The sequence below is a fragment of the Bos indicus x Bos taurus genome, chromosome 1 (genome assembly GCF_003369695.1).
Source record: "Bos indicus x Bos taurus breed Angus x Brahman F1 hybrid chromosome 1, Bos_hybrid_MaternalHap_v2.0, whole genome shotgun sequence".
NCBI classification, from domain to species: Eukaryota; Metazoa; Chordata; class Mammalia; order Artiodactyla; family Bovidae; genus Bos; species Bos indicus x Bos taurus.
The window spans coordinates 18,458,194-18,470,618 of NC_040076.1; the positions used below are offsets into that span (position 1 = coordinate 18,458,194).

General features: G+C 39.7%; 1 protein-coding gene across 5 annotated transcripts in view; it reads left to right on the top strand.

Annotated features, from left to right (window-relative positions):
- The window catches only part of TMPRSS15 (transmembrane serine protease 15), a 143,387-nt gene that overhangs the window by 107,811 nt on the left and 23,151 nt on the right, over positions 1 to 12,425 (top strand). For all 5 annotated transcript variants that reach the window (XM_027545313.1, XM_027545442.1, XM_027545383.1 and 2 more), the window contains 2 exons: positions 4,255 to 4,304; positions 4,463 to 4,637. In XM_027545313.1, the coding sequence (XP_027401114.1) occupies positions 4,255 to 4,304; positions 4,463 to 4,637 (225 nt within the window). The remainder of the gene's footprint in view (positions 1 to 4,254; positions 4,305 to 4,462; positions 4,638 to 12,425) is intronic.

Here is a 12,425-nt window from a genome sequence, read left to right on the forward strand (position 1 = left end):
TTTGGGGAGGGAGGAGGCAGGAGGGTTCAGGATGGGGAACACATGTATACCTGTGGCGGATTCATTTCGATATTTGGCAAAACCAATACAATATTGTAAAGTTTAAAAATAAAATAAAATAAAAAAAAGTAAATCCCATAGAAGGCTTCCCTGGTGCTCAGACGGTAAAGCGTCTGCCTGCAATGCGGGAGACCCGGGTTCGATTCCTGGGTTGGGAAGATCCCCTGGAGAAGGAAATGGCAATCCACTCCAGCACTCTTGCCTGGAAAATCCCATGGACGGAGGAGCCTGATAGGCTATAGTCCATGGGGTCGCAGAGTCGGACACGACTGAGCGACTTAAATCGTGAGAGTTGAGATAAATAAGTACATGTTGGACAGACTAAAAAGAGTGATGCCAGTATGTATCATCAAAAGAGAAGAAAGAAAAACAAAAAGCACAGTATTCTTTTTCCTGGCAAATGTGTTCATGCTAAGTTGCTTCAGTTGTCAAACTCTTTGTGATCCTATGGACTGTAGCCTACCAGACTCCTCTGCCTGTGAGATTTTTCAGGCAAGAATACTGGAGTGGATTGCCAGGGGAGTTCTTTACCACTAGATCAACCTGGGAAGCCTTTTCTTAGTAAACAGAACATGGATATTAACTGAAGGAATCCAGACTCTAAGTCGTGTCTGCATTTCTCTTTTACTCTTTAAAATTAGGTTTGCTTTTACTCATGTTTTAAAAGCAGCATCTTTCCTGTATTCAAATATCTGTTTTAGCTTAGATTATGTCATTTCTTCTGTTTGGGCATTAATGATAACTTCAGTTGAATTGGCTTCAAATTTTACAGCTCCACTAAAGGCCAGCTTGTGGGTGGGTGGAGAAAGTAACCTTAAGAAAAGACTATAACTATAAGAATTTAAGACATTATTGCTGGTACAGTAGGTTGTAGCTTTTGGTTTAACGTATTAAATGGTGAAAAGTGAAATTATATAATTATTCAGCTATTCATGAAAAGTTGCCATTTCTGTAAGTTCAACCAGTAAAACAAATTGTTAAAGGAGTACTTTTAGTACCAAAGTACTTTGCAGTTGAATACTTTATATGAATGCTTGCACAGCCTTAGCTGATATTATTAGTCTCATCGGGGATGAAGCAAAGAATCCACAAGATCTCCTTTCATAGATTTCCTTTTTATAAGGCATGTCTAAATTTACATTACCATTACAGATGTTGAGCAGCTTGTATGTTGAGAATGCCTCTCATTTATATTTTACAAATATTTAAGGATGAGTTAGGAAAAAAGGGAAAAATGTTAAATATTTTCATATTAATTATATGCATGTTTAAAATAAAACTAGGTTATTCTATGCTTACCAACAAAATACCAGGATCATTGTACATTGATGTCTCAATTGTATGTACGTTTGTGTTATTTGAAAGAGATACCATTTATAGACAGAGATACTTGAAACTTTCAGCACATCAATAAGCCAGGGCATTCTTAATCTCTTTCTTGATTAGCCACATATACTGGGTTGGCAGGAAATCAGATATATTTGCACTTAGTTAATTTGTTAATATACTTATTTATTTTTTGAAGAGACAGGTTTATTGCCCCCGTGTAATCTGATGTTTTGAAAATGCTCTTTCATTAGTGGTCAAAATAAAAAAATAAGAAAAAGAAGAGGATATCAAGGAGGATGATTCTTCTAACTACAGAAGCAACTTGACCTGATATAACTGGAAATGTAGAATTGTGCTACTTCCAGTACTAGGCTTCCTTTTTCTTTGTCTGCTAGTCCTAGATAAGCAAATTTTGATTTGATACATGTTGGTTGAGAATGTGTTCTAGATACAGGATGTAGAGTGCTTATCAACACTTTACCCCTCAGTCGCTCAATCATGTCCAACTCTTTGTGACCCCACGGACTGTAGCCTGCCAGGCTCCCCTGTCCAGGCAAGAATGAATTTTCCAGGCAAGAATACTGGAGTGGGTTGCTATTATTTACTCCAGGGAATCTTCTGACCCAGGGATCGAAACTGCATCTTCTGCATCTCAATTACATTCTGCATCTCAATTAAACATTACAATGCTACAGAGGGTATTTCCAGTTCATATAAAAGCTCTGTGACTTGGGTGGTACTTCTCCACTCTAAGGTTGAGGAAACAAGCCTGGTATTGATAAGTGACTTGGACACATTCAGAAAGCTGGAGGCAACATGAGATTTTAAGCCTTCCACTATCCACTCTACCCTACTATACTGTGAATGCTCCAAGGCAGCATCTTACTTTAAATAACAGTTCTAGAAAGGAAAAAGAAAGAAAAAGGGCCAGTGTTGTTGGGCAAATATAGGGAGAGAATTTAGTTCACTTTGTCGACACAGCAGAGAGAGACATCCATTTGTATCCCAGTGTTGCCCCACTGGACTGGGAGTAAGCCACAGCATATGGCATTGCCTATTTTCCCATAGAGGGGGCTAACCTAGTTCTGACGCCAGGACCGAAGACCAGAACAGTTACTCTATTTCTCTCTAATCTCTCTAAATGTACCTCGACAAATGGACTCAGTGCTCACTCTGACTGGAAGTGAAGCCTCTTGCTGCTCTATTCTGAGAGCACATATGTGCTTGTGTAGGAAAAGTTTGGTTCAGCAAAACACATGAAGAATGAGGTGCTAAGTTCACTTTAATTTTCTGGTTATCTGTTAAGTTAGCCAAAAACTTTTCTGTGCTTGCTGAAAAGAAATCCATCCATTTTATACAGACAACATAACATTAAGTATTGTTTAACACCGAAGAATAGAATCCATTTTGAATATCAGTTTTTATCGATGAGTATCGTAGATGTGGTAAGTTTGGATGAAACGGGACATCATCGTGGAAAATATCCTAAAAACTGCGTATCTCTTAACCCTAGGTGGATAACAGAAGGAGAGTTAACTGAGGCTTCTTCTTTGGGGAATGTTGAATGCATACTGATACATCTACAGAAAGTGAAATTTGCTCAGTCGTGTCCGACTCTTTGCAACCCCATGGACTATACAGTCCATGGAATGCTCTAGGCCAGAATATTGGAGTGGGTAGCCTTTCCCTTCTCCAGGGGATCTCCAGGGGATCTTCCCAATCCAGGGATTGAACCCAGGTCTCCCACATTGCAGGCGGATTCTTTATCAACTGAGCTATCAGGGAAGCCATAAAGATACATCTATAGATAGATAGATATACCTACATGCGTGTTGCTTATTAATAAAATATACATTTCCTTATATTTCAATTGAATATGTCTACTCTAAAGAATTTGTCCATTAGACAACATGAATGCCTGTGATCAAATACTTACCATGTATGTTCTAGAAACATTGAATTGCTCTGATTGTGCTTATCATCTCACATGGATCTTGGGTCATGTTTCGTGTTTTTTGATTTGGTCTTTTCTAAAATTACAAGCATCTAAACACTGTGCACAAGATATGGTGTTAAATATTTAAATAGAAACTTAAAATTATATGCACATGTGTGTTTTAACATAAGCGATAGCTACGTAGCTGCATCAGGAAAAAGTGTTGGCAAGCTCTTTAATTCCTTGTATTATACTGATCTCTAGTGGTTGGTAAGTATAACTTTTTAAAACAATTTTTCTTTTAATTTCTTTAAACGAGAATTCTTGGCTTTGAAAAAAGTCGGTGTCCAAATATTTGAACAGGGAGTGAGTTTTTAATTATTTATGCCTGCACTTTATGTGCCTGTTTACACGTCTGTCTCCTTTGAAAATAGGACCTATGATTTATTCATTGAATTCCCTGAATAAGTACACAGCCTCACACACAGTGTTGGGCACTGAGGCATATTCTGTATTATAGAATGATGAAATCCAAGGTTGATTCACAGAAGCTAACAGTTGGCATGGTTTATGGAATACTTATTCTGTATAATGCACAATAGTAATTCCATTGCAAATATTTCTTTATTTCTCACAAAACTCCAATATGGTACTATACCCCAACTAATGGATATTAAAACTGAGCCTCAGGGATATGGAGCAACTTATCTAAAATCACCTGCGTTGCAGAGTTAAAGGTTCAAACTCAGCTTTATTTGACTTTCAATTGAAGATTCTCTGCTGTACGTTTCAACCTCCCTACATTTTGCGTATGACATATTTAAAAGCCCATTTTACTAAAGAGGAAAAATAGGATAACCTATAATACTATGTTTTGTTTGAAATGTTATGTGCACCATTTTTTAAATGTAGTTGCTCTTCTATTACAGCCAACAGTGCTTAGAGGATTCACTGATTCTGCTACAATGTAACTACAAATGTAAGTAAATATTTCCTCTTGTTCTCCTTCAAGCCTTCAGTGTAATGTCCTGGAGTTGGTGTCACCTTAAATTATTTTGTAGTGGCCCATTCAATTTTCAGGATCAGAGGAAATTCACCGAAATTAACTAGAGGCTCTTTCTTCAATTATCTTAATAGCATGTGGGAAAAAACTGGTGACTCAAGAAGTTAGCCCGAAGATTGTCGGAGGAAGTGACTCCAGAGAAGGAGCCTGGCCTTGGGTCGTTGCTCTGTATTTCGACGATCAACAGGTCTGCGGAGCTTCTCTGGTGAGCAGGGATTGGCTGGTGTCGGCCGCCCACTGCGTGTACGGGTGAGTGTGACTTCACTTCCCCAATGAGGTGACCCTGGCAGATCCTGTGCATCCCATTCCAGGTGGCCTCCCTAAATCCTCCCAGCAGGGAAACATCCCCACTGTTTATAACACTATAAACTGTCCAGTAATTTTCCCATGAAAGTCATGTATAAAACTAAAGTACAATTAAAACTCATTTTCATTAGAATCTTACATCAAGAATTATGTTTCCCACATACACAAAAATCGAAATTTCCACCTATTCACAAGGTAAGCATTTTTAAAGGTATAAAATGAGCTTTTACTATATGATTTGTGCTGGTTGTCAGTCATTTAGAACAATATTTATTGTCATTAAGTCATCAGTGTCAAAAAAAAAAAGAGCATGTATCAATAGATCTGGAGTTACAAACTAAAAAGTGTACTCTTTGAAATTCATATGTAAGCACCTCGCTGTGAATTAGCTTAAAAAGGTTTCTTTAGTTCTCAAGTCAGATCTGTTTTGATGCTGGTGCTGCTGCTGAGTCGCTTCAGTTGTCTCCCACTCTGTGCGACCCTATGGACTGCAGCCTGCCAGGCTCTTCTGTCCGTGGGATTCTCTAGACAAGAATGCTGGAGTAGGTTGCCATGCTCTCCTCCGGGGACTCTTCCCAACGCAGGGATCGAACCCAGGTCTCCTGAATTGCAGGGAGATTCTTAACCACCCAGCCACCACAGAAGTCCGTTTTCACGCCAACCGTAACTAAAACTTAGAACTAAGAAACAACCATGTCTAATGCTCTTCTTGTAGTATGATTTGACAAAGTGCATGCGGAATTCTAGGATTTGTCTTCTCCCTCTAGAGCAGCCATCCTTAGAGCAGTGCCCCAGGAGAAATGAGAGTGGATGGAGGAGGTAGAAAATAAACATCAGTATTCCTGGGTCGAAGAATGTGTTAATTTCTTCATCTGCCTGAAGGATGTCACCTCTTTATGTAATTATACTCCAACATTTCTGAATTAGGTCAGAAAAAGGTAGCTTTGTCATTGATTCATGAGCCCTGACTAGGGTGATTTCCTGCCCCTGAATGAGTAGAAGAGGCCTCCAGGAAATGACCTTAATTGTGAGGGTTAGAATGAGCCACAAACATCCAGAATCTCTAAGTGAAAAAGTGCAATGTGTGTGCAGAATGGAAGAGACAACTGTCGTTAATCAGATTAAAAGACTAACTTTGTACAAACACAAACACTGAAAGTTCTTGGATGAATGGAGATAAACTGTCAACCACAAAGGCAGTCAAAATCGTTTGGGAGACAGGGAGGTCCAGGGAGAATGAGTATTAATGAATTGAGCCTAATGTGAAATATCTATCATACCAGAATGAGCGCAAACTCACACTGAGAAAGCTGGGAGCCTAGAGGCGAGGACCCTGATTTGTAGTTTGGCCAATTACCTGGGCTTCATGAGGACTCTCCAAGGTACTGTCTGTCTGCTTCTAAAGTTCTGAGTCTGTGCATTACATTGTATCTGGGTGAAAATATTAAAGCCTCTCCCATATCTAAACTGTACCTTCATTTTGCTGCTTCTTGATAACTCTATTTTAATCTTTTTTTCCCTACCATATCATAAAAAAAAAAAAAAATCTGTAGCAGTCAATTTTCCCATTCCCTGCTAAACAAAACTTCAACCTTTACCTACACATACTCTATGCGTTGGACATGTCACCAATGGGTAACCTCTATCCTAACTATGTTATAGGTAAAAGGTATCTTTAGCTAGAAATTCAGTGTTTTCTGCTGCACCATAGGTAGGTCTTAGTAAGAGACCAACTTACTGTATTAACATCAGATATGATAAATTCATCCATCCGATGTTCTTGCAGAACATATGTTTTCTAAATGTCAGCTAGGCTTGCAGTGACGTTAATGACATCTTTCAATTATCTACTTTACAGATGTACTTATTATGGGTTCAGTTCAGTTCAGTTCAGTAGCTCAGTCATGTCTGACTCTTTCCAACCCCATGAATTGCAGCATACCAGGCCTCCCTGTCCAACACCAACTCCCAGAGTTCACTCAAACTCATGTCCATCAAGTCAGTGATGCCATCCAGCCATCTCATCCTCTGTCGTCCCCTTCTCCTCCTGCCCCCAATCCTTCCAAGCATCAGAGTCTTTTCCAATGAGTCCACTCTTCACATGAGGTGGCCAAAGTATTGAAGTTTCAGCTTTAGCATCATTCCCTCCAAAGAACACCAGGACTGATCTCCTTTAGAATGGACTGGTTGGATCTCCTTGCAGTCCAAGGGACTCTCAAGAGACTTCTCCAACACCACAGTTCAAAAGCATCAATTCTTCGGTGCTCGGCTTTCTTCACAGTTCAACTCTCACATCCATACCTGACCACGGGAGTTTTGCCTTGACTAGACCAACCTTTGTTGGCAAAGTAATGTCTCTGCTTTTGAATATGCTATCTAGGTTGGTCATAACTTTCCTTCCAAGGAATAAGTGTATTTTAATTTCATGGGTGCAATCACCACCTATGGTGATTTTGGAGCCCCAAAAATAAAGTCTGACACTGTTTCCACTGTTTCCCCATCTGCTTGCCATGAAGTGATGGGACCGGATGCCATGATCTTCATTTTCTGAATGTTGAGCTTTAAGTCAACTTTTTCACTCTCCTCTTTCACTTTCATCAAGAGGCTTTTTAGTTCTGCTTCAATTTCTGTCATAAAGGTGGTGTCATCTGCATATCTGTGGTTATTGATATTTCTCACAGCAACCTTCATTCCAGCTTGTGCTTCTTCCAGCCCAGCATTTCTCATGATGTACTCTGCATATAAGTTAAATAAGCAGGATGACAATATACAGCCTTGACGTACTCCTTTTCCTATTTGGAACCAGTCTGTTGTTCCATGTCCAGTTCTAACTGTTGCTTCCTGACCTGCATATAGGTTTCTCAAGAGGCAGGTCAGGTAGTCTGGTATTCCCATCTCTTTCAGAATTTTCCACAGTTTATTGTTATCCACACAGTCAAAGGCTTTGGCATAGTCGATTAAGCAGAAATAGATGTTTTTCTGGAACTCTCTTGCTTTTTCCATGATCCAGCAGATGTTGGCAATTTGATTTCTGGTTCCTCTGCCTTTTCTAAAACCAGCTTGAACATCTGGAAGTTCACGGTTCATGTATTGCTGAAGCCTGGTTTGGAGAATTTTGAGGATTAATTTGCCAGCATGGTGAGATGAGTGCAATTGTGTGGTAGTTTGAGCATTTTGGGGGATTCCCTTTCTTTGGGATTAGAATTAAAACTGACCTTTTCCAGTCCTGTGGCCACTGCTGAGTTTTCCAAATTTGCTGGCATATTGAGTGCAGCACTTTCACAGCATCATCTTCCAGGATTTGAAATAGCTCAACTGGAATTCCATCACTTCCACTAACTTTGTTGGTAGTGATGCTTTCTAAGGCCCACTTGACTTCACATTCCAGGATGTCTGGCTCTAGGTGAGTGATCACCATCCTGGTTATCTTGGTCATGAAGATCTTTTTTGTACAGTTCTTCTGTGTATTCTTGCCACCTCTTCTTAATATCTTCTGCTTCTGTTAGGTCCATACCATTTCTGTCCTTTATTGAGCCCATCTTTGCATGAAATGTTCCCTTGGTATCTCTAATTTTCTTGAAGAGATCTCTAGTCTTTCCTATTCTGTTGTTTTCCTCTATTTCTTTGTATTGATCGCTGAGGAAGGCTTTCTTATATCTCCTTGCTATTCTTTGGAACTCTGCATTCAGATGCTTATATCTTTCCTTTTCTCCTTTGCTTTTCACTTTTCTTCTTTTCATAGCTATTTGTAAGATTTCCCCAGACAGCCATTTTGCATTTTTGCATTTCTTTTCCATGGGGATAGTCTTGATCCCTGTCTCCTGTACAATGTCACGAACCTCCATCCATAGTTCATCAGGCACTCTATCAGTGCCTTAAATCTATTTCTCACTTCCACTGTATAGTCATAGGGATTTGATTTAGGTCATACCTGAATGGCCTATTTGTTTTCCCTACTTTCTTCAATTTCAGTCTGAATTTGGCAATAAGGAGTTCATGATCTGAGCCACAGTCATCTCCCGGTCTTGTTTTTGCTGACTGTACAGAGCTTCTCCATCTTTGGCTGCAAAAAATATAATCAATCTGATTTTGGTGTTGGCCAGCTGGTGATGTCCATGTGTAGAGTCTTCTCTTGTGTTGTTGGAAGAAGGTGTTTGCTATGACCAGTGTGTTCTTTTGGCAAAACTCTCTTAGCCTTTGCCCTGCTTCATTCCATATTCCAAGGCCAAATTTGCCTGTTACACCAGGTGTTTCTTGACTTCCCACTTTTGCATTCCAGTCCCCTATAATGAAAAGGACATCTTTTTTGGGTGTTGGTTCTAAAAGGTCTTGTAGGTCTTCATAGAACCATTCAACTTTATCTTCTTCAGCATTACTGGTTGGGGCATAGGCTTGGATTACTGTGATATTGAATGGTTTGCCTTGGAAATGAACAGAGATCATTCTGTCATTTTTGAGATTTCATCCAAGTACTGCATTTCAGACTCTTGTTGACCATGATGGCTACTCCATTTCTTCTAAGGGACTCCTGCCCACAGTAGTAGATATAATGGTCATCTGAGTTAAATTCACCCATTCTAGTCCATTTTAATTCACTGATTCCTAGAATGTCGATGTTCACTCTTTCCATCTCCTGTTTGACTACTTCCAGTTTGCCTTGATTCATGGACCTAACATTCCAGGTTCCTATGTAATATTGTCTTTACAGCATCAGACCTTGCTTCTATCACCAGTCACATCCACAAATGGGTATTGTTTTTACTTTGGCTTTGGAGATCATGCTCCACTGATCTCCAGTAGCATATTGGGCACCTACTGACCTGGGGAGTTCATCTTTCAGTATCCTATCATTTTGCCTTTTCATACTGTTCATGGGGTTCTCAAGGCAAGAATACTGAAGTGGTTTGCCATTCCCTTCTCCAGTGGACCACATTCTGTCAGATGTCTCCACCATGACCTGCCTGTCTTGGGTGGCCTCACACGGCCTGGCTTAGTTTCATTGAGTTAGACAAGGCTGTGATCAAATCAATCTGTGATCAGATTGACGAGTTTTCTGTGATTATAGTATCAGTGTGTCTGCCCTGAAGACACAGGGTTAGGTGTCTAGGTTAGGTTAGGAATATCAACAGCGTCTTTTCAAACCACAAATACATGAAGGAAATGGAAAAACATTTTCATTTAATATAAACACATGTTCAGTCATACAGCATATAAAATAACTTTTCACACAGTTTTAATTCTGAACAAAGGCAAGCAAGTGTAAGCTGTAATAGAATTTTGATGGTTCAGACTTTTCCTCAGCAACCTATTGTACCCACTCTCCTTAGCCCCTCAGTGGTATTATATCTCATTCTTCATCAGTTGCCAGGAGTTTTCTTTCTTTTTTATTTATGTCTCTAACCAAGAAAGTTTCTGATATTATTTCAGAGAGTTTTATCCAAAAAATGTTCTTACAAATATGTTAATACTGCCTCTGATTTTTAAAACTCTACTTATACAATGAAAAGCTTAATTTCCTAATAAAAAGGAGACCCCAAATCAAGAAATTTACTGAAACCAAACCATACAAATAACCTGTGCCTGTGTGCACGTTAAGTCACTTCAGTCGCATCCAACTGTCACTGGGCTCCTGGGCTCCTCTGTCCATGGGATTCTCCAGGCAAGAATGGAATGGATTGTCATGCTATCCTTCTGTGGATCTTCTTGACCCAGGAATCAAACACTCTTATGTCTCCTGCACTGGCAGGAGGGTGGTGGGGCGGGGGGGTTCTTTACCACTAGGGCCACCTGGGAAGCCCCACACAAATTACCGATGTCTGTACTGTGTGCTAAGTGACTTCAGTCGTGTCTAACTCTGTGCAGCCCTATGGACTGTAGCCCTTTCAGCTGCTCTGTCCATGGCATTCTCCAGGCAAGAATACTGAAGTGCGTCGCAATGCCATTCTCCAGAGGATCTTTCCAACCCAGGGATTAAACCCATATTTTTTATGTATCCTGCATTGGCAGGCAGGTTCTTTAACACTAGAGCCACCTGGGAAGCTAGTGACCTGATCTGACCTGACCTCGATGTAAATCTGCTCCAGGAGTTTCCACCCATGGATAGTTAAATGGTTTAATTGGTCAGTTCTTCTCCGTCTACATTTGTATGTTTACACCCCTTTTCCCATCCCTCAGCTGCAGTATTCCTGGATGTCACTAAACTTCCCTGTGCTTGTTCCATTTCTCCTTTACTGTTGCGTCTGTTTGTTTTTTATTTTTTCCAACCTTAAAAGAGATATTTGGAAAGTATGAGCTGACTTTGCTGTGATTTAAAGACAAGGAAGGTTGACTTCAAATCAGAGAATAGGATTTTGATCCTGCTGATGGTACTGACTGAAGGGTACTTATGGTACTGACTTAAGGGGAAGCCCCCTTGTGGCTCAGATGGTAAAGAGTCTGCCTGCAATGCAGGAGACCCGGGTTCAATCCCTGGGTTGGAAAGATCCCCTGGAAAAGGAAATGGCAACCCACTCCAATAATCTTGCCTGGAAAATCCCATGGATGTAGGAGCTTGACAGGTACAGTTCATGGACTCACAGAGTTGTACACAACTGAGCGACTTCACTTTCCCTTTCACTTTTTCATGGCACTGACTTTGTGTGACTTCGAATCAATCTGTGGGTTTCAGGATCTCATCTGTAGAGTGTCCACAGATTATCTACCTCCTAGGATGATTGCCAGGGCAAAATTAAGATGCGGCAATACTTTTGTGAATTAGAGAAATGTGCAATAAAATTTTTATTGCTCCTGCTCACGAAATGTCCGTGGAAGAAGACTCTAAGTCTTACCCATGAGATACTCAGCACATTTATTTTCTAAATTGTTTATATTGATAAAATTTCAGACATGCCCCCAAATTGCAAATAATAATACAGAGAAATCCTGTGTACCTTCACTGACATTTACCATTTGTTTACATTTTATGCTATGAGAACTTTCTCATCATTCTTTCATTCCCTCCACTTTGGAGAAATATTTGTTTTCTGAATCATTTGACAGTGGGTTAGACATATGCCTCTTTACACTGTGTTCTTTGTTATTTTTTTTAAACTAAGAACAAGAATATTTTCCTTCATAATCACAGAAAATCATGGAAATTAACATGCATGCAATACAATTATCTAATTAATTAATACAGTATATATTTACTTTTATCAATTGCCCCAAATATGTTTTTTAGAACATTTGTAGCTTGTATGTTTTCCACCCAAGAACCAATTAAGAATAATGCACTCAATTTGGTTGCCATGTCTCTTTCATCTTTAATCTAAAACAGCCTTTCTGTTAGCCTTACTATCTTTGTCTTTCTCAGCCTTTTTTTCTTTTTTTTTTTTTTTTTTTTCCGGAAGGCCATGGCACAGCCCTCTGGGCTGACTACCCCCACCCGGCACGGTAACCTCTGACAACCCCTCAGCCTTTTTTTCTTGTCTTTGATATCTTTTTGATACAAGCAAGTTATTTTTTAGAAAGTCCTTATATTTGGGGAAACCCTTCAAGCTTGCTCCCTTGTTGGTCTTGATATATCCCCATTCTTTGAGAACTTCCTTACTTTCTGGCAAAATAAAATGTTCCAGGTCCATCTTGTACTTTCCCTGCCCTTGCTCTCAAATTAAGCTTTCTATAAGAGACCCCAAATCCATTCAGCAATTTTAGATCCTTCTACATTAAAAAACTAATATCATCCACAGCCCT